This window comes from Cercospora kikuchii, assembly GCF_019650295.1.
Source record: "Cercospora kikuchii DNA, contig_00008, whole genome shotgun sequence".
NCBI lineage: Eukaryota > Fungi > Ascomycota > Dothideomycetes > Mycosphaerellales > Mycosphaerellaceae > Cercospora > Cercospora kikuchii.
This window is the reverse complement of record NW_025408589.1, coordinates 1,868,280-1,889,274: the sequence shown is the minus strand read 5'-3', so window position 1 is coordinate 1,889,274 and position 20,995 is coordinate 1,868,280. Positions and strand designations below refer to the sequence as shown.

At 51.7% G+C, this 20,995-nt stretch overlaps 9 protein-coding genes across 9 annotated transcripts; 3 read left to right on the top strand and 6 right to left on the bottom strand.

Annotated features, from left to right (window-relative positions):
* Nucleotides 1–362: 362 nt before the first annotated feature.
* CKM354_001192800 (uncharacterized protein) lies at nt 363–3,242 on the bottom strand (the record flags this gene model as incomplete). Its single annotated transcript, XM_044807437.1, has 1 exon — nt 363–3,242. One exon carries the CDS (start codon nt 3,240–3,242, stop codon nt 363–365), a length of 2,880 nt encoding a protein of 959 aa, XP_044663372.1.
* Nucleotides 3,243–5,262: 2,020 nt separating this feature from the next.
* On the top strand, nt 5,263–6,120 carry CKM354_001192700 (uncharacterized protein; the record flags this gene model as incomplete). Its single annotated transcript, XM_044807436.1, has 1 exon — nt 5,263–6,120. One exon carries the CDS (start codon nt 5,263–5,265, stop codon nt 6,118–6,120), a length of 858 nt encoding a protein of 285 aa, XP_044663371.1.
* Nucleotides 6,121–6,407: 287 nt separating this feature from the next.
* On the bottom strand, nt 6,408–7,589 carry CKM354_001192600 (uncharacterized protein; the record flags this gene model as incomplete). Its single annotated transcript, XM_044807435.1, has 1 exon — nt 6,408–7,589. The coding sequence occupies one exon, from the start codon at nt 7,587–7,589 to the stop codon at nt 6,408–6,410; it is 1,182 nt and encodes a 393-aa protein (XP_044663370.1).
* Nucleotides 7,590–9,807: 2,218 nt separating this feature from the next.
* CKM354_001192500 (uncharacterized protein) lies at nt 9,808–10,612 on the bottom strand (the record flags this gene model as incomplete). Its single annotated transcript, XM_044807434.1, has 2 exons — nt 9,808–10,233; nt 10,298–10,612. The coding sequence occupies 2 exons, from the start codon at nt 10,610–10,612 to the stop codon at nt 9,808–9,810; spliced, it is 741 nt and encodes a 246-aa protein (XP_044663369.1).
* Nucleotides 10,613–11,191: 579 nt separating this feature from the next.
* Nucleotides 11,192–12,455, bottom strand: CKM354_001192400 (uncharacterized protein; the record flags this gene model as incomplete). Its single annotated transcript, XM_044807433.1, has 5 exons — nt 11,192–11,608; nt 11,656–12,008; nt 12,065–12,177; nt 12,231–12,364; nt 12,426–12,455. The coding sequence occupies 5 exons, from the start codon at nt 12,453–12,455 to the stop codon at nt 11,192–11,194; spliced, it is 1,047 nt and encodes a 348-aa protein (XP_044663368.1).
* A 786-nt stretch (nt 12,456–13,241) lies between these two features.
* On the bottom strand, nt 13,242–14,450 carry CKM354_001192300 (uncharacterized protein; the record flags this gene model as incomplete). Its single annotated transcript, XM_044807432.1, has 1 exon — nt 13,242–14,450. The coding sequence occupies one exon, from the start codon at nt 14,448–14,450 to the stop codon at nt 13,242–13,244; it is 1,209 nt and encodes a 402-aa protein (XP_044663367.1).
* Nucleotides 14,451–15,067: 617 nt separating this feature from the next.
* On the top strand, nt 15,068–16,461 carry CKM354_001192200 (uncharacterized protein; the record flags this gene model as incomplete). The annotated part of the gene is made up of 4 exons (XM_044807431.1): nt 15,068–15,093; nt 15,160–15,253; nt 15,353–15,844; nt 15,910–16,461. 4 exons carry the CDS (start codon nt 15,068–15,070, stop codon nt 16,459–16,461), a joined length of 1,164 nt encoding a protein of 387 aa, XP_044663366.1.
* Nucleotides 16,462–16,469: 8 nt separating this feature from the next.
* CKM354_001192100 (protein-arginine N5-methyltransferase) lies at nt 16,470–17,876 on the bottom strand (the record flags this gene model as incomplete). Its single annotated transcript, XM_044807430.1, has 2 exons — nt 16,470–17,059; nt 17,114–17,876. 2 exons carry the CDS (start codon nt 17,874–17,876, stop codon nt 16,470–16,472), a joined length of 1,353 nt encoding a protein of 450 aa, XP_044663365.1.
* A 414-nt stretch (nt 17,877–18,290) lies between these two features.
* On the top strand, nt 18,291–20,578 carry CKM354_001192000 (uncharacterized protein; the record flags this gene model as incomplete). The annotated part of the gene is made up of 2 exons (XM_044807429.1): nt 18,291–18,454; nt 18,523–20,578. 2 exons carry the CDS (start codon nt 18,291–18,293, stop codon nt 20,576–20,578), a joined length of 2,220 nt encoding a protein of 739 aa, XP_044663364.1.
* Between the last annotated feature and the right edge of the window lie 417 nt (nt 20,579–20,995).

Below are 20,995 nucleotides of genomic sequence, written 5' to 3'. Positions count from 1 at the left end.
TCACGTTCTTGGGATTGGGATGGGCCATGTTTGACGCTGGGAAGCAAAGATCTGCATGAACTGGAGTCCGAAGTCAGAGCATTGAGCGACTTTCTTGATAGACCTGGAAATAAAACACGTCACGATCGAATATCGATGTACTTCGCACTGTGCCCATCGTTCCGAAAGACGGCCAGATTAGGCACGAGCAAGATGGGAGTTTTGAAAGCAGCCGGGCATGACGAGATCAATTTGAGCCAAGTCGTGGCTTTTGACTGGTTCTAGGTTTGCAGGCAAGAGGTGATTCTACTCCAAACATTCAGGACTTTGACATATTATCTAGATACACTACGACACGTTTCGTCTACTTGAAGGTTAAGGATTCAGCCTTCATACCTCGCCGGAGCTTTCCTGTTCCTCATTGGATACCTTTTCCCCGAATCTACAGCAGGCTGCGAAGATGATGGCGTCTTCTTTGTTTTCTTCTTCCTTTGCTGCTTTGTTGGAGGAGGTGTCTTCTCCACTCGCCCCTCGGTCGTACGTTCTGCCGCTGGCGCAGGGGCAGGTGCAGGAGAAGCACTTTTGCTTTTACTCTTACTTCTGCTCTGACTCCTGTCCCTCCACCGTCTCCCACAAGTCGGACAAGCTCTACTCGGTGTCCGAGTACGATCTCTCGGTCTTGGAGGTAAATGACTCGCTGTAGGCGTATTCGGTAATCTACGAGGTTCTTCGAGACGATTTTCGTATCGGAGGTTGTCTACGCGTTGGATTCTGCGGTCGCGGTGGCGGGGTGTGGGTCTGCGGCGATTTGAAGTTGGAGTGGAACTGCGGACGAGGGTGTCGAAGGTTTGGGCGAAGGGTGGGGAAGTTGGGCCTTGGATGTCTGAGGCTCGGGGAGTGGAGGGCATGGGAGGGGAGAATGGGGGAGGTGTGGTGTGGACTCTGTTGGGGGATGTGCCGAATGCTGTGTGGTAGCTTGAGATTGGGGAGCTTGCGTTGCGGGTTGGGAGATATTGTATCGGTGATGGGGTTGGGGCGTAGTTGGGTGATGTGGGAAGGAGGCGAGGAGTGGAGGGGAGTCTTGGGGGTGAAGAGGACCATTGGCGTGCAGGCGGGCTAGAGTTGTATGGAGAGTTGCGAGCTGTGTGCCAGGTCGTTGCTGTTGCTTGGGAGGCTCGGGAAGAACTGAGTGGCTGACCGGGATTTACCGCGTTCCAGAGAGAACGGAGCGGGCTAGAGCGAAGTGGTGCTGGGGGAGATGATGGAGGAGCTCGGGGCGACCCAACAACGATTTCTTCTTCCCCAGAATCGTTCTCATCTCCCTCGAGTCTTGGAGAGTATCGACTTCCCTCCTCTGTACTTCGCATCGAGATGTCGTCAGAAACGATGTCGGCCTCTTCGGTTGAGCTGGGTTCACTCTCAGAGGAGCTCATCTCGGTGTCGTCAGCATCTTCGTCTTCTGGCTCTGAGCTATCATGACCAAATCCATCATAACCAGATCCATCATAACCAGATCCATCATAACCAGATCCATCATGGTCAGATCCACCATGATCTGATCCATCATGATCGGACCCATTGTGATCAGACCCACCATCTCCAGATCCATCCTGATCAGAGTCAGGACCATCGAACAAGCCATTCATGACTTCCTCAAATGTTGGATGAGGAGAACGGGCTGGAGGGTCGTCATCTTCATCATCGCTATCTCTGTCAAGGCAGTGAAAAAGCCTCGGCGCCCACTCCCGAAGTACTTCTTCAGCATTCTGTTCTAAGATAAACCCGCGGAAATTCTCGAGCCCGTTCCTGACATCGGATATCGCGCGGACAGACTGGCGCCGCGAGATCGAATTATCTTTGAAGGCTAGATGCCATTGTTCGATCGTCCAGTAAAAGTCAAAGTCTCTTGCCATTGCATCTTCGACGATTTTGGTCATACGGTCCCTTAATTCGTCTGTTGGAAGTTCCTCAAGTGTTGGCCGAAGTTCAACCAGGAGCGCGAGATCTCGCCATTGATGAATCTCGAGCTTGACGAGCCTGCTGTCCGTGTACAGATGCATGGTACCGTAGACGCTGTCTATCGCTCTGCCAATATCGTCACCTGAAGACGATATTCGTGTGCGTACCATTGCAGTGATGAATTTCCATGATGCTTGTGGTGGCCATCCACGTTTCGCGAGCCAACGGAAGTCTTTGCACATGTTGCGGATGATGAAATTGTTGTCGTTTCGGGGCGTAAATGGTGAAGGTGGAATATTTGGACTGGAACTTGGGAAGCGTATGAAGCTTTGTGCTGGAGAAACTTGAGTGGGAGAGGTTTCTAATCCTGGTGCGTTTGGCAAAATGTTCGAAAGAGCTTTGAATGCACCACGCTCTGGGCTACGAAGCTGACCGCTTGGAGAAGCGACCTTTACGTGAGGATAGCATTCATCGTCGTTGTTGCGCCCGGCAAGCCAAGGTACGGCCCAATAAATTCGATGGTATGGGTCGCATGGGTCGAAGATCGATTCAAGGTATTCCTTTGTTGCTTCCAAATCACCACCGTGTACTGCAAACTCATCTGTGAATTCGAGAAGTAGGTCTTGGTAGTCGAAACCCATTTGTAAATAGTCCACGAAAAGTGGAATGAGTTGTTGGGGTAGTCCTTGGTTGAGTAGACGGGTTGTGATATAGCTTGGATCGCTGAGCTTGTAATTCAGGTCGGCAACATCTTCGACTGGCAGGCAGGATTCTCTTTTCACTGTTGCTCTCCATTCGTCTTCGATCAGATCCGCTGTTGCTTCGAAGGATTCTGGCGCTCTGCTGGCGAATGCATCACGATAGATCTTGGATGCTGATAACCACGCTGACAAGATATCTCGTTCATTATCTTCCACCCATCTGAGCTCATCTGCAAAAGCCGAGGCGATGATATCGTTGTGTGCGTGCATTTGGTCGACTTGCTGGGCAAAAATGGCCTCTTCATGGCGGTCGAAGCTCGACCCGACGTCAATGATACGGTCATAATTGCCGTCATGGGACCAATCGTCTCGAATACTGGCGGTGTCTGACGATGCATCATCAAGCTGGTCATCATAATCTGGCAGGTCTTGATCCAGAACCTCTTGGGCCTCGACTGGCGCAATGTCTTCTGTCGGTTTACTGGCGTTGTTACCCATCGTGACGGAAGTGCTGAGAAACGAAGCTGAGCAATAGCCTGTTTGCTTACACCCAACATCTTGAATGTATGCTGCGACAAAGAGATTGTGATCGAGCTGCCGCATCCGGCGATGGCAGTATCGAGCATAGTCTGAGAGCTCATTGAGAACAAAGGATAGTCAGGTCTCGATAGCTTCGTAGGAATGCAGATTGACAATGAAAAATTCCCAATGTAAGTAGCTCCAGCATGAAAGAGTACCTGTTGTGGTTAATTCCTTCAATGGTGCTTCCGAGTCAACTTGATCTAGTACAAGATAAGCAGCATGTGAGAAGAACGTTAGCAAGGAGTCAGAATGACAAAATTGTGCGTAGTTTGATGAACTCCTAGTAAAGGTCAGATCGGCCTGTGCCGTCCTTGGGTCAACTCATGAGCTTTCCAAGTCCGGCAGCCATCGTTTCCAACTTTTCGAGTTGAATTGAGAAGAAAGGCGAGCTTGACCAGGAGCTATACCGTCAAAAGACCGCCGTGGGTCATGTCAGATTTTGGGTCAGGCTCGCGTGGTATTTTTGACCCTTGCGATAAAGTTGACTGCAAAATCGATGGTGTTTACAGTACTGTGCAGAATCGCATAGAAGTTGCACTGATCGACGTTCTATGCCCGCAACATCGACGAGGTGCAGGCTTGGAAAGCGTGGTTGACGTCCGGAACTTTTTTTGATAAGCAGCTTGCTTCTGGACGCTTTGAGGTCAGCATCCACATATACAATAATTTTGTTATGCTTCGAAGCATTGAGTAAAACAATGGCAAGGGCGAAGGAATGTGTCAACATGTAGTCGAATCTTGGCACTCCGCTTTCGGATGCAAATTTTCCCCACGGCAAACTTTGCACCAATTATTTCGACGCACCATCTGGTTCCAACCTGGGTTTTTCCAAGCTTATATAATTGTAATAAAATAGTGTCTGTCATCCAATGAGGTGCTTACACAGTGCATTCAGTTGGTCAAGCTCGATGGCGCAGTGAGTATCAATCTTATATACGTACACTCAACAATTTCTAACATTCCTTAGGCGGAAGCGCGCCGGGCTCATAACCCGGAGGGCGTCGGATCGAAACCGACTCGAGCTAGTTCTTTTGCCATTTGTACAGGTATTGGAAGTGTTGGTATCGTTATTCTTTTGTTCTTGAGTGTCCTGGGCCTCAGGGAGATCTATGGCGAAATCGGACGAAATGACCTACTTTTTTATGCTTCAAAGCATTCTCTCTTGAAAGAGACAAGCCAGAACTTCAGTTGTGGTGTGCTAATGGTGTGCGGCTTATGATTACTTCTCATATCCAGTTTAATCAATTCCGTGCACGGACCACGTGCGCGGCTTGGCACCGAAGTGAATCTCATGACCAGGAACCGTAACGTAGCAGAACATGACAATGGCTACGCCAGTATCGATGATAACACTGTTAAACACTTATTCTGTGGTGTAGGCAAAAATTCAGGTGCTTCTAATGATTTCAGAGGTCCCGCATTGGACGCAATGAAGAAAGCGACGATTCCAACAATATCGTGAACAAGATGGCAAGCAAGCGCCCACTCCCGGCTCACTCAAGTGCATCTTAACGATTCGACTAGTGGTCTTTCTTATGCAAACTGAAAGCGACGAACGGCTATGCGGCCAAAATAAGCCTCAGATCTATGAATGAGGCTACAGTATGGCGATGCAATGCAGAAAGCCCTACGCTGCCAACTGCTGGTATATGTCGATCTAGGCTCTTCAGTCTCTTCGGATCTCCTATGTTTGCATGAAAACGGGTGTTCGACGATGTGTTGGCCATAGGAGGAGACGAAGTCGATTGCATTGACGTCACCGCCAAGAACGCGACAACGACTCTTTCCCATGCTCTAGTGACCTCTTAACCCTTCGGTACGTCGTGCATCAAATGCCATATCGATTTGGCCAGTCTCCCTGCCCAGACAAAATAAGTCACTACGAAAGAAGTCATTCGGAAGCTTCAGAGGTGCCGTTTAGCAGGACATGACTCCGATAGACCGGTGAGTGCGTGGGGCAGTCCCTGCTGCCTGGAATAACTACAAGAGAGTATTCACAACTTCTCGTCTTCCTGAGATCAAGAAATCATTCTTCGAAATCATGTCTCAAGATGATGGGGCCTCCAGCTTTCAGCAGCCGCCAAAGCCGCCATCGCGCAAAGAGACGCGCGACAACCCAGCTCCCACTCTTGCTTGGATCGAGGATCGGATCGCGGAAATATATTCTGTTAGACAGATTCACGATCAACAGGTCAACATCGCACAATATACCCTGAGTACCTACATGGATACTTATACTGCGATTCATGAGTTTTGCACATTCACAAAACACGGTCGGACAGAAACTGGCGAACTGAACGGAGAGAGTCTTTACCGACGCCTGGAATCTGCGATCAAAGCCTACTGTCAAGAAGCAGCCGCGGTTATCTCCGCTCTACAGGACGGAGAGAGCATCGATCGCCCCAGTGTCCCAATTGCAGTTCTGTCAGCATACTCGCGTCAAAGGAATACCTTCTCGCAGATATGCAAGAAAGTCGAGCATATGTTTAGGTTTCTCGACCGGCATTGGATCAAAAGAGAAGTCGACGAAAACAAGCACGAGGTATATGAGCTACGACGTCTCCACGATCTGATCTGGGTGCAAGAAGTCCTGGGTGTCACCTGGCCCTACCAAGGTACACCGGAGCCGCATACGACCACCCTAGTCATGGAATCTATGAAACAACTACAGCAACATGGCGAAAACGATACGGGTTCCACAGGTAGCGAAGACGATCTTGTTCAAAGCGTGCTTGATACTTTCCGCAGCCTTGGACTTGAGTTCGTTGATGGTCGCTTGTCGGTACCAAAGGTCGAGCCTGTGGTTGAGACGCCCATCGAGAAGGCCATTAAACGTGCCAAGTCCAAGTTGAAACCAGTATCTGAGGAGGAAACAGCACGCGACGGTTCTCAAGACTAACAACGATCTGGCCCATGATACATGCTACTGCGAAATGCGAATGCGAGAAATCAAACACAGGTCCGGCAGTCGAAAGTTTCAGTGCTCTTTCATTCGAATCATGAATTTGACATACTGGCAAAGCTATTTCAGTCGCCCTCAGCATGTTACGAGTTCACGCTGCAATGTCTTAATCGTTCCTCAGGCTGGCCGCCTTATACTTCTTCATCAGTCTCATACGCTAGCTGACCGACATTCTCAACAATTCAGCTTTTCGTCAACCATACCCTCGAACTTGCATTCTCGGCCTACCTCTTGCCAATACCCAGACTCTCCAAATCGTTGTAAGCCCCGAAACTCGGCACATCGACCTTTGGGACCAGACCTGGCTCTGTCAGGCGCTCGGCGATCTCGCCGTCAACCTTAGCTTGCTTCTTATCATACGTCTTGCGCTCAGCCTCTTCGCGTGCCTCGCGATTCTGCTTTTCGGCCAGAGCGATTGCTTCACGACCAGTCATAGCGCGGGATCGAGTGGTATCAGCTTTCTTGACCGCTTTCTCTGGAGCCCGGCCAACGTCCTTCCACCCGGAGATTGGTGTGTCCTTGCCATCAGAAGCCTCACGCGACGTGGAGGAACGGTCTTCGCCAGCACCATCCATTTGGCGTAACAAGTCAGCGTGAGGTTCGCTTGTGTCAGTGCGTGCTTTCTTGTTGGTGGAATGTGCTCGCGGCACCTCCCCCTCTCCTTCTCCAGCGTCCGATTTGCGTTCCTTGGATTTCTTTTCAATCTTGGGCAGCTCCGAGAATGGTATCTGCGGTTGAAGAACGCTGTTCAGAGCCTTACGTGGCGCTCTGTGACCCTTCATGACCCGGAAGGCATCGCTCGTTGATAGCGTGGAGGCATCACTGCCACTCGAGGCACTCTCGAGCTCCCGCTGACGTTTCTTGGTCTTCGCCCACGACTGCTTGCCATGCCTGTTCCACCAAGACTCGATCCATTGATCGATCTGGAATGGTGAAGTGGTCATGGTTGCTGTGCCAAGGTATATTGGGAGGTGCACCATGCAAAAGTCGCGCTTTTCAACGTCTGAAAACTCTCTGAGCCCAATTCTAGCGTCCTGTCTCATCGCACGGCACATCGCCTCCGTGGAAGGGGCATTCTCTGGATCGTGAGGCGTGGCCGGAGCTTGACGTCGCAGGGTTTGTGGGCGTGGACGAGAGATTGGCGCTGAGACTTGAGCCTTCTTTGGCTTGTCGGTGGGTTGTTCGGGTGCTGTCGTGGTGGTGCGCTTACGCTTGCGGTTGATCAGCGAGGCGTTGGAGACAGTGAGAGGCATGTCATCGCCGTCATCATCGTCAGATTCCGGGCCCGAGCTTGGTAGAGACAGTGTGTCTTGGACTGGGCCAACTTGTGCGGCGGTGGAATCGGAGCTCTTCTTCTTCTTCGGCTTGTAGGCGACACCCTTCTTGGGTGGTTGGTCCTTCGCCATGGCTTTGGCGATGGATCGTGGAGAGGAGCTGAGAAGGGTTCGTGGCTTATAAGTCGCGGAAGACATGACTAGAGGTGACTAGACGCTGGCGACAGGATGAATCTGGCTGGTCACGAGTCTGATGAATGAGCTGCGTGCGTGTCGCAGAACGTGGAAGCTGTCGACTTCTGTTGGTGCCGGTGAGATGCTGTCGAGTACTCTGGTGGGACCTCAGAGTAAAGGCCACAGTGAATGAGTTCGAGTGGCACGGCTGTGTCAAATGGATCTCGAGTCCAGGTGGGGCCAGTCGGGAAAAGAAAGCCGGTCGTGAAGAGCGGGCGAACAAAAAACGAAGAGTCCGACTGGAGTGCAAGTGGTGATCTCGTTGAGCGATGATAGTAAGTGGCGTTTGTGTCGGAGACAGTGGTGACAAGATGAACGAGTAGTGTAGCAGCAGTGTTGTCTATAGCGGCGGAAGCGTATGGGGCCGCAAGAAGCACGCTAGAACGGAAACGGCTAAAATCAAGTGAATGGCCACAAATTTAGAGTTTCTGCCATGCCACATCTACAATGGCACGGCCTCAGAGCGACAAACTGGAATACAATAGGCATTTTGCAGCCATATTGGACTTCGTGATGCGTTTTTTGAGTGTTGCAGAGCATAATAGGACAAAGTTTAATGTGCTTATAGTAGCCCTAGTAGAAGGTTATTAGGGAGAAGACTGCTTGTATTGCTTACTTCTATCTACGATGTATCTCTCTCTGCCTTAATAGTCTCTCTCTCGTGTTTGCCCGTTGTTTGATCGTGGTCTGATCAAAGAGTCAGTTCAATGTTCTAGCACTTGCCAGTTAGGGATACCGGCTGTCCGGAACAACTAACAACCTGTCTATCACTTAAGTGAAGGGCATGTGCAGGGACGATGTTCAGCCATTCGATCGTTGTGTATACTACTAATGCAGATGGAAACTATTCTCGCAGTCTTATAGGCATTGAAGCAACGTTGTTGTATCGAAAATCAAATCTATCACATGTGAAAACGTGTCTCGAGTCGCACCCCTTCACTTGCTCCTCTTCCCACATGATCGATTCAACTCCTATTCACTTCCTCGAGCGACTAGTAGCCGCTTCACATTCAATACATTTCCTGGCGCACTGCAGCATTCTTTACACGCACGAACGCCCTGTGCCTTACTGATACAACCAAAGGCCGCCCACAAAATGGCTTCAACCGTTCAGAAACTCGCCACGCGAGTCGCCCTTTTTTGCCTCCGCGAAATCGAAACAGCAGTCGATGTTGTCCAGGAAACATTACTTGGATGCAAGGTGGAACGAAGGGAGCCGGCAAGGCTGTCGATACTGTTGACCCTTTTCTTGCTCGGCACTGGACTACGGTCCAGGGATAAAGGTAAGACTACGAATGGTTACCGAGAAGGATGATCGGCTGACTCGAGATCAAAAGGATGTCGCCAGCGTAGATTGGCAGTGACTGGTCTAGTATTGCTACTCTATGTGTGCGGATGGAACAAAAGGGAGGGCGCGAACCGATTTGTTAGCTATGCACAAGCTGGAGCTGCAGACATGGGATGGGCGTCGTTGTTGAGGTTCGCTCTACCTCGCATGCGCAAGTTCCTGATTGAGCAACAAGGTAAGTCTTGACCAACAGAACCTAACGTCGGGGACACTGAGCTGACAATCGAATGGACACAATCGACTCCCCGCCCTCCCCGAAAGTCACCACGAAAGCCGCTGGAGACGAGCGCAAAGAAGTCGGGGAAAGCGATAGTGGTGCTCAATAACAAGAGCTACTCAACGTGATGGACAGCATCAGAATCGTCAAGTCGACTGACTCAATTCCCGAGCTGAACATCGCCCCGGGCGCTTGGCCAGTCAGATCTCGTCTCATTCGCAGAACCACCAATGTTGCGAGCACGCTGGATCTCTCCAGTTTGGCGGCGATGCGCCAGGCGTGGCCTTTGGCTTGCGATCAGCTCACTCCACTGGACAGAATCACGTCGGCTATATTGGAGTAGTCATGTTGAGGATCCGGAGACGCGCAGTAGCAACATGGTAGCAAGAAGATAATGGGCACCTCAAGGGTGCAGTGTGTCGTGGTATGGGATCGAAAGTCGTCGATGACGAATCGATAGCTTTGTCTACGCAATTCGGAAGCATATGTTGATGTGCCGTCTGTTTCAAGCATTTGCTGAACGACCAACTCATTGTCTCTCTCCCAACCACTTACTTCCCCACATTCAACGGCTTCTCCCTCCCAGCACTCTTCCACCTCTCCAAATGCAAAAGCGGATTATCCAACCCTTCAATAGGAAAGAATCCCTTCAAACCCTTAATCCTCTCAATCCACTTCCTCACATTCTCATAAGGTTTCAAACTAATATCTCCCATCTCCGCCAACGAAATGTACACGAACACGCTAATATCCGCGATCGTCGGGCGACCGAGCACCAACCACTCGTTGGACTCCAACTGTTTATCGAGGATTTTGAGAGACTGATTTCCACGAAGAGCGCCTTCTTCGAGAAAGACGTCGAGTTTCTCTTGCGACCATTGTTGGTTGTTTCCGAGGCCGTTGTAGGGTCCGTTGTAGGAGAGGATGGCGCGGTTGGTGAAGACGCCGTATTGGACCCAGGAGTTTGCGAAGGCGAGCTGTGAGTTGTTGTCATCAGAGAACGACTTTCCGTGTAGACGATCAAGGACGTGATATGCTCACCCAATTGATGATCTGAGCTTGCTCATAGAGATCATTAGACCAGTAAGACGAAGGTCCTTGACTTTTGCCTCCATCGCCCCATTTTCCTGCTAGCCATGTGAGGATGGAGCTGGAGTCGTTGAATGTTTTATCGCCATCCACGAGGCAAGGAACTTCTCCTCGCGGGTTGATTTTGAGGAATTCTGGCGAATGTTGCTGGTCGGCGAGGAAGTCGAGTTCTTCGTGTTTGAGTTGGATGCCTAACAGTGCTTCGAGTAGGCGGACTTTGTAGCTGTTACCGGAGCCTTTGAATGTGTAGAGTGTGCCTGCGGACATTGTGGAGAAATTGTTGGATGATCAAATGAATCGGAAGCTGCAGGGTTGCAGATAGGCATTGTCGCATTAGTATACTCTTGCATGGTCCTGTCTGTTAGATTGTTGCATCTGCTGAAGGCGTCATCTGCAAGCTGTGAAGCAACATGGAGTCTGTGTCGGCATTTACTGGATGCAGCAATCAAAGTGGGGTTGCTGTGTTGTGCTATAGGGATTGAGTTTGACGCTTGAGCTCGTTGCTAGATGGCGCCATGTCAATCGCGACAACGAAGCTGCAAAGAGCGAAATGCCCATGCTACTCGGTGAGCTGCATGCTCGAAAAAGGCAGCAGCTTTGTTACGTGCGTTGGAATCGCTTACCGCAGAAGAACCTTGAAGATTCCCTCGTCTTTGTTGGCTGCATGAGAAGGTACCTTACATGCAATGCCTGTGCAGGTGCATGGGCCCGCTGCAGTAGTTTGCATTCTGCTGCGACATTAGTAAGTGACTCTTTGCCAGCTGCAGCTGCCATCGATGTTGTGTGCACTTGTAATTCCCAATCGTGCCAGAGGACTCTGCCTTACTGTTGAGCTCATCAATCTGCTCAAGCCATCTTCTCACCAACCGCCTCAACCAACATCTTATCGTGATGAGCACTAATCCCAGTCTTGGTCAAATGCAGAGCCAATCCTTCCTCCCCGTTCTCGTGAAAAGCAGCACCTTTGCCAATCTTCTGCAGACTGTCTCTGAAGAACACTTCATAGAAGCTGACAGCAAAAACTGTGGCAGGAATATTGACGAGAATCGGAATCCAAGCATAATGATAATATGTGAAAGCTTCTTTGCCATAGAAGATTGCCGCGACGATTCGAGGTCCGAGATCTCTTGCGGTATTAAGGCCAACAGTAATGCCGCCGAAGCCCCAAACGATGGTCGCATAAGCCAGGCCGATCATGAAGGGCGCAGCGGATGGTGAGACAAAAGGGTTTGCAGGATCGAGCACAGCCCAGATGACGAGGCCCTTGTTTCCGTCAGTCTTGCCAAAAGCGACTCTCACGATTGACTTACGACGTAGGCGCTGGTGAAGAACTCGATGAAGAAAAGATAACCCAGGTTCGTCTGAGCCAGACCAGGGAACGAGCAAAGCACACTAGCCGGACCCCCTTCGAAAACCATAGATGATGCTCCAGCTGTCCTCAATGTGTGTTCGTAGTCGCCGAGCTGTACATGATACATGCCCATCAAGAATAGAGCAGCAAGGAAGCCACCCAGTAGCTGACTGAAAATGTAGTGCGGCACCTTTCTGAGTGGAAAGCCTTGGAAGATGGCGAAGCAGATGGTTATGCAGGGGTTGAAGTGACCTCCAGACACAGGTGCACAAACGATGATGGCAAAGGCGATACCCATAGCAAAGGCAAGCCCTAGGTTGTAAGCCATTAGTTTCAGCACTCCAAAGAGGATTCCCATTATATCTTACCTATAGCGAAGATGCTTCCATACCCAGCGTTTGCTTTACTCACAGTGAACGCCGCGATCGCCGCAATTCCAGGCAGGACATAGAAGAAGACTCCAGTGGCCTCAGCAACACATCTGGACATTGCTTAGTACGAAAACTGCGCAAACCGAGATAGGACATAACTCACTCTCTAAGCCATCTCGGTCTCGCGTGCTCAAAATCGAGTTTCCGTTGAGAGACTGGACGTGTTGCAACAACGTGGCGTGCAAAATGCCGCTTGAGGACTTCTGTAGCACCAAGTTCGAGGTCATGGGTATGAAGCTAATCGATTTGGACATTTGGTCAGCTCCATTTGATTCTTGAAAGAGCCGAGATCATGTACCCTCTCGATCCGGGAGGCGTCATCTGCCATCGTAGGCAAAGGACTTCGTCGATCAGTGAGATCCGCAGGAACAAGCGTGTGCGGGACAAGGTGATGGAAACGTTCCAGAGTCACAGCCGAAGACCAGTGCTTCAAGCTCACAACGACACGAGCGCGCGGCACTTCTTCTTATGGGTTCATAATCGATCTCAGAAGCGCGTGCTTCCCGCGTGCACTTCAGCCGGCCCTTTGCGCGGGATGCCATCTTCTGTGCATAACGCCGACCTCCATGATCATGGAAAGAGAGCCTATGCGACTATCGACAAGCACTTTTCTCGATTGGTGATGCTGTACCGGCCGGACATCCAAATAGTGGAACAAGATACCGCCAGCTCCACTGTGATGGGGGTCAGCGCGGATCGATAGTGGTGCGGTTCGACCGGCACTTGGTTCGAAGCGTGGCCGAGACTCGCATCCAGAAGGTGCGAATACGCGTGTTCTGGCGGCTGACATGCTGGAGCGGGACCTTGCGCGATCCGGCAGATGTGTTACTCTATTGTATGGCTCATTTATTTTTGTAGTGGTGCAAGTAGAGTGCTTCCAGTAGATCGAGTATGGAGGAAGCTGCCTGTCTTATATGTTGAAAAAAATGATTAGTTATCGTGAGCATTGTGGGTTTTGAATTAGTTCGCATCGCTGTCGAACTTCCCCGTGGGCAACTCCAGACCTGAGTGGAGTCAACAAGCCTGACAAGGATATTGAGTGAGCCGGGAAGTCGGCATTGGAGTTGACGGGGATAATTCGAATTTCCGAGGCACAATTCGTAATTCCAGCATCTCACAACTTTGAGCCATCGCCACTGGTGTCCTTCTCGCTGCTGTTCTGCCCGACTGATCCGGAGCCATCCACTTTGGGTGCTGTTGCCGTGTGTGTTGAGTCCGTCGCACTTCCTACGAACACGTGGCCAAGGCCACTAGCAGGTGCTTCGTATTTCTTGTCTGACTTGGACCTTTCGCCCGGTAGCTTCTCACTCTTCACCTTGTCCGTGTGCCACCGAGACAAATTGAGCGTCTCGTCCACATCTTTTGTCAGCTTGGCGATCTCGGCTTCGAGTTGCTCATCCTTGGTCTTCTCTGGTCCCGGCTGCTCGTCCGCGGTCTTGCCAATGTCTGTTCCTGCCTTTGATGATGTCTCTGCCCACAAAGCTTCGAGTTCTTCGAGCCAGCCACATGCTTCCGCAAGTCTTTTCACGCCTCCATCGCAGTCCTCCAATAGTAAGACGTCGTCCGCCCGAGTGCCGAGATTTCCCACCCGCTCCTTGTTGATCAAGAGTCGTGGCGTCTCTTCTCGAGCGAAGCCTGGAAGGCTTGCAAACGGTTGCACAGTCAAGCTTGTGCCCATGACTATAGCAAGATCTGCCTCGCGGGGGAGATCTCGATTGTCAAAAAATGCAGCTGGAAGTGCCTCACCAAAGAACACAATCTCAGGCTTTACCAATCCTTTGCAGAAGTGGCAACGTGGGATGGTCTTGTTCTCGACGTGTACTTGGATCTCGTCCCTAGGGTATGGCTCTTTGCACTCGATGCAACTCTGTTTCGCAAAAGAGCCATGCGCTGCTATCATCTTCTCTTCCGGCACACCAGCTTCTTGCTCCAAGCAGTCTATGTTCTGCGTGAAGCACTTCAGCAGCAGACCCTTTTTGTGGAGCAGACTTATGAATGAGTGTGTGATACTCGGACGGTACTTGCCAGGGTACAGCTCGTGGGCCAGCGCATAGAAAGGCTCTGGATTTTCTCTGAAATAACTGATGTCGAAGACAGCCTCTGCGTATGGTAAGTTCAACCTTGCCAGATTCGCATACAATCCTGTCTCTGGACTTCGGAAATCCGGGATACCGGCACTCGTGCTGATACCTGCTCCTGTCATAACCACGACTTTCTTGACTTTGCCACTTTTGATATAATCTGCCAACGCCTCGAGCGTTCTAGCCGACAGGGTGTTCGGTGGCGTCGACTCATCAATCGGCGTGCTTTCTTCGTTCCCCATGGCGCCGAGAAAGAAATCGGAATTTGCTTGCGCAAATCTTCTCGCTAAGCTGTTCCTCCAGCTGCCTTTTTTGCCTTTGCTTTTGGAATTGGCTTCTGGCACCTGGCCACGCTTGGGCTTGTGCTTGCGCCCTATGGTGACGAGTAATGATCTTACAAAGTTCACTTTGGTAGTTGTGACCAGATATGTGGCCTGATACACTGCAGAAGATTTTCGGGAAGAGCTCAGACAGATAGTTGTCGCAAAGCTGATTTGCCACAGAGAGGACTTTTGCTGTAGCAAGAGCGGCGCGGCAATATGGACTAGAAGGACAGCCAGCTCGGTTCCGCCTACGTGAAGCACTCTAAGGGTTCTCGAAGCCGCTCCCGGGAATACGTCTTGGGACAGTAATAAATGATAGGAAGTGTGTCTCGGGCGCAGTATCGAATCCGTCAGAACTGCTGGTGATCGAAAAAGGGAAATGCGCGGGATGACGTAAGGCTTCCGTTGGATCTTCTTGGGGAAGGATCGACCAACATTCACTTACGCCAACCAAGCTTTCGCGAATCACAAACTACCAGCTACCAAAGTAGAAGAACAGCCTGTCCATTGTGATACGACCAGAAAAGCGATTGAAGATGAGCAGCTTCCTCTCTTTTGACAAGTGAGCAGTTTCCCCCTCATCTTGCATAGAAGCAAAGTCCATATGAATAAATCCGCTACCAAATAGTTTCAAGAAAAGACTTCCCGTGACCGTAACAGCCGACGACGACGAATTCGATGAGGATTTCCTGAACCACCTTCGTGAAGAGGGCTTCGATGCGGTACGTTAGAAATCAGTGTGCAACAAGATAATTGAGAACCAAGAAAACCACGACCAAAGAAAACCATGTCAGCTTCAAATGCTCACACCGACATAACAGACTTACTTGCCATTCGATCCTTCAGATCTCAAGTCTTACACAACCCAACTTAAACACCTCGCCGACGACCTCGAACTGGGTGAAACCTACTCCATCATAGCCTTCAACCAAGCCGCCGCAGTCTGCTTAGACTTCCACCTCAAACCGCAACCCAAACTCAACAGTCTAATTTGCTACTACCCCAATCATCTCCCCTCTCCAAAAGCAACCTACCCAACTCAACTCCAAGTTCTGGTGCATTTAGCCGGAAATCAACCTTTCGCTCCTGCTGCAGTAAAATCTTATCATTATAAGAATGCGCTTGTGGGATTTGCGGAGAGGGATTTGGACACGTGGGATGGAGTTGCGGGAGCGTTGAGTTGGACGAGGACGATTGGATGCTTGAGGAGGGGGTTTAAGAAAGAAATTGATTTGGAGCCATTCAAGGAGGAGTATTCGAATCAGGTGTTTGGGAAGAAGAGTGCAGAAGGGGTGGCGGGGATGATGGTGCCGGTGAGTAGATTGAAACTCATTCATAAGTGTTACCGGTTCATGCGTGCTAATAGTGTTGACTGCAGGATTCGTATTTGAATTGCGTTCCGACGATGACGGGCGGCATTGGCCAGCAGGATCTATTCATCTTCTATCGAGACTATTTCATTCCGAAGAATCCGCCTTCGCTGAGCATCAGATTGGTCAGTCGGACAAATGGGACTGATCAGGTGGTGGATGAAATGGTTCTCTCTTTCAAGCACACGCAAGAAGTGCCTTGGCTTTTGCCTGGTGTGAAGGCAACGAATAAGGTCGTACACATTGCGGTCGTTTCAATCGTGGCGATGCGTGGGGGACGTTTGGTGCACGAGCATTTGTATTGGGATCAAGCGTCGGTGCTCGTACAGGTGGGATTATTGGACCCAAAGCTTGTGCCGAAACCGTTTCAGAGTCAAGGTTTGAAGCGATTGCCTGTGTTGGGGAGCGAGGCGGCTGCGAAGGTGCTGAACGAGGAAAGTCGGCCCAGCAATGAGCTGATTCCTGACTGGAAGCAGTCGATGAGCAAACAAGGCAGTCAAGCTCTGCCGCAGAGGCCGAAACAGGCTGCTAATGGCGGCAAGGGTGCGTCATCATCATAGACAGCCGCTCAAGGAGCTCCAGCAGTTTGACCGATGAACTTGCATGTCGGCAGGCGATATTCCGGCACGGTCCAGTAAGGTCGACGGATGCCGTCCCAAGCGCCCACCAGCGAAGGAACCTGAAGTGTGGTCCATTCGACATCCAGACCAGCATCGAAAAGTTCAATCTCAACCACCTTGGTGTATACATCGTAGCAGATCTGGCGATCCGCTCCGAGGCCGTTGTAGAAACCGAACTTGCCATTGCTGTCCAGGAGCTGGATCACGTATTCCGAGAAGAGCTCTTTCAAGTCCTTGTAATCCTCAGCATAGGTATCGTAGTACATGCCATCAAGCACAACTCCCTCTGCGACGAGCTTGGGGAGCACATCCTGCCATCTTCCCTCGCAGACTCGTACGTTCTTCTTCTCGTACCAGCCTGTGTTCCGAATGTGCTGCAGGACCTCGGGGTGTGCCTCGACAATGTAGTGCATCTCCGGCTCGTTCTCCATGAACATGCGATCGACGATGCCCATGCCGTGACCAATGTTCATCGTGCGCAGGCCCTTCTTCGGGCATAGTTGGTCAGCAGAGCACTTCATGATCTCGGTCTCCCAGTCTGTGAATTATTAGTATCGATCACCACGTCTAGTATGTCACTCTCTTTACGCACCCATCATCACTGCATTCTTGTCGGAGTCGAGGAGACGGCCTTCGGAGTAGGTGAGTTTCGATGCGAGGTAGGCTGGGTTATCGACGTTTGGGTTCGAGAGCTCGCCATCCCCGTTGGTCTGTGTGATCTCTGGCGCGGCGCCCGCAGCAGCTTGGTCGGCGAATTTCGTGGATGGATTTGGTGCAGGCTCGAATCCAGAGACACCGACAGCGCCATCGCCGTTCGCGTTTCCATTCGCTTCGGGAACGTCTGCAGGGCTAGGCTCAAAACCGGTGATCTCCTCGTCTTCCATCTCTTCGTCTTCCCCTCCATCTGGAAGCGGGGCATATTCGTCCAGCCGGTTGAAGAGAAGTTCGGCGCGCACACCAGCAGCCACAACAGCTTCGTAGACGTTCTTCAGACCGAGCCTCAGCGCCAAGCAGCCGGGAGTCTCGTCGTTGTTGTCCAGCTCGTTCCAAATGGCACCGTTCTCAAACAGAAGCTGGACGGTAGCCAAGGCCGACTCTTCGGTCAGAGCATTGCCGTGGACAGCATCGCCCGCGGGCACCGACTCCTCCTTAGAGTCCTCATCTGGCTCGCACGCTGCAATGGCCGCGTGCAGGGGAGAAAAGCCGGTCTCTGGATCCTGAATGCGTGCAGAACCCGTCCGCAGCAACTTTTTCAAAGCCTCGAGGTCGTGGTTGGTAGCGGCGAGCAGGACCTCGTCGTTGGTGGTGTCGGTGTCGACCTGCATGTTGACATCGTCCTGGGCGGTGGTAGCCATATTGTGCAGAGCGGCAGGGAGGAGCAGCGGGGTGCAGGCCGGACGTGCAGAGGGAGGAAGCAGCAGCAGCAGCAACAGCAGCAATATTTCTCTGCAGAATGACTTTCCGCTGTTTTCTCGGCTCCGCAATTCCTGGCGCGCTTTGAGCAGGACCCTGTGGTTTCATATTCAGGCTCAATGTCACCAGCGACACCACCACCAACACACAGCAGCGGCCGGCGACCAGCTTGCGTGGTGCTGCTGGCGGTGCAGTCAGCAGCCATGGCTGTGGGCGATGACGAGGAAGCCTACGACGACGATATCGCGGCCATGAGCTTCTTTTGCTGCTGTACCCTGGAATCACCTCGGCGGGACAGCACCCACGGACGCGCTCCGGCGTGCGGCGACGTCATCCGCTGATGTTCTGCTCCTCCGATGATGGCAGTCCGAAAAGCATGGCGCGGCGGCGGCGGCGGTGTGTTGGCCGTCACGCGCGGGAATCAGTCTTCACCACTGCGACAGCAGCCTGCATCATCGCCGCCGCATCTGGGTCGCCCCGAGTTTCAGACATCGGCTGGGTCGGGCGTGCTGCAGGTACAGTACGAGCAACCAGAAAAGCCATCCTGGCCTGAGCGGCCCCGTGCTACTGCGAGCTTGACATGTCCAGAGCAGCCGATGGTGGTACACAGATGCCTCTCCACTCCACCAACGCCATCGATGCCGCGCAGATAACAGGGACGGTGGGCGGCGATGGGGTCGTCGAGCTGGAGCAGCAGCCCTGGTCGAATGCCAGTCGGAAACCCAAGGAAGAGAGCAAGGATGGAGGACCCGGGAGCTCCACTCCGACTTCGAGTTCGAACTCGGACGACGAGCTTATGGACAACTATGATGACTTGGAGGTAGACCCAGATACGCTCATCGTGAACAGCAGGAGAAGCCTCGACGTCGGTTTGCGACCTTCGAATGTCACCATGGGCGATGCCGGTCTCCTGGACGACGACCTACCTCCCGCGAACCATGGCAAACGGAATAGCATACAGATCAATCTGAAGAAGACGGACCGCAAAGGAAGGTACATTCTCACCGCCGATGATCCCGCGATCCGCGAAGTCTTACGCAGAGGCATCGAGCGCGAGGAAGAAGAGAAGGGAAACAAGAAACGCATGCGATTTCGAGATCTGGTCTTTACACGCCGCTTCACGAGGTTCGATCGCCAGAACCCATCGAGCTCCGATAGCCCTTTCTTTGGCTTCTTCACTCTATTTTGGATCTGCATGTTCTTGATCTTCGTCCAAGTCGCCCTACGGAATTGGCGAGAATATGGTAGCGTCCTGGGCGGCAACCAAGTCTTCAAACTGATGATGAGCCGCGATGTCGTTCTCCTGGGAGTGACAGACCTAGCCATGTGTCTGCTCACCTTGGAGGGACTGTTCCTTCAGAAACTGGTACTGCGCGGCTGGATCAAATGGTCACGGACCGGGTGGATCATACAGAACATATGGCAGGCAGTTTATCTCGGAGCTGTCATAGCCTTTGCGTATTACCGCGAGTGGCCCTGGACACACACCATCTTCGTGGTACTCCATGGTCTGGTGTTCCTGATGAAGCAGCACTCATTCGCATTCTATAACGGCTACCTTTCTGGCGTCTACAAGCGAAAACAACTCCTTCGAGAGAAACTGATGGAACTGGAAAGGCTGGAACCAATACACTCTCCACCTACAAGTCCAGTGTCGGAGGACAAGGAATTCCTCACCTCTGCCGTCGACGTCGCTCAGATGTCGTCCAATATGCGTCGCCGTACTTCATTCGGTCCCAAGACGTCCGTTAATCTGAAGAGCGAGCAATCCGACGTGGCAACTGTCGCAAAGGCTATTGAATCTGGTCAGCGACTGAGTGCAGATCAATTGCATGTGATGGTCGCCGTCATCAACCGCGAAATTCTAGAGCTCAACAAAGAGTTGCGTGGCAAAGCTGACAGCGATAGCCTCGCCTATCCGAACAACTTGACCTTGTACAACTCAGTGGAGTGGATATGCCTACCGACCTTGGTCTACGAGCTCGCCTACCCTCGACAGGACAAGATCAATTGGTGGTATGTGCTCGAAAAGACGACAGCAACATTTGGCGTCCTCTGCGTGATGCAAGTCATCTCTCAAGGCTTCATTTACCCCTTGGTCCGTAAGACGGTCGACATGAAAGAAGCCGGAATGACGCTGGACCAGCGGTGGCAAGAATTCCCGTTCATCGTCTCTGACATGCTCTTCCCAATGCTCATAGAGCAATTGCTGACCTGGTATCTCATCTGGGAATGCATCCTCAACGTCCTCGCCGAGCTCACTTACTTCGCGGACAGAGGCTTTTATGGCGACTGGTGGAACAGTGTCACCTGGGACCAATATGCGCGAGACTGGAATCGACCTGTTCACAATTTTCTCTTGCGACACGTCTACCAGAGCAGCATCAGTGCGTTCAAGCTGTCGAAGACTGCAGCTACGTTTGTGACCTTCTTACTCAGTGCCTTGGTGCACGAGCTGTGCATGGCTGTGTTGTTCAGAAAGGTCAGGGGGTATCTGTTCACGATGCAGCTGATGCAGATGCCGCTGGTCATGTTGAGCAAGACGAAGTTTCTGAGAGACAAGGTCGTGCTAGGCAATGCGATCTTCTGGTTTGGTTTGTTCATCGGGCCTAGCCTGCTGACGAGCTTGTATTTGGTTGTGTAGCCGGACATGGACAAGGGATCTTGGTAGCTTGTATGATTGTGTATAGTATTTGGGCATGTCTATATGACTGTATGAGGAAGCGTTCAGTATGAGCCCCGGTGGCATCGACGGGCGACTGTGGAACGGCCACACTGGGGTTTCCCAAAGCTGGGAGTCTCCCAACGCCAGGAATTCTCGTCAAGCACGCCACTCACACATACCGCGACATAATTCACGCCACCCTTGCCAACACAGACGGTGACCTCAACGTCCGTTCTTCCAGTGCGAGCGCGCAGGTTACGCAGAACAGGCAAGATGTACAACGCATATTTGTCAGACCATCGCAAACATCGGACTGTCGCAGAACAAGAGCAATCAACAAGGCAGACCCTCATCGCCATCAAGCAAGGGTATGGCGTGCCTGGGGATCTACCGAAA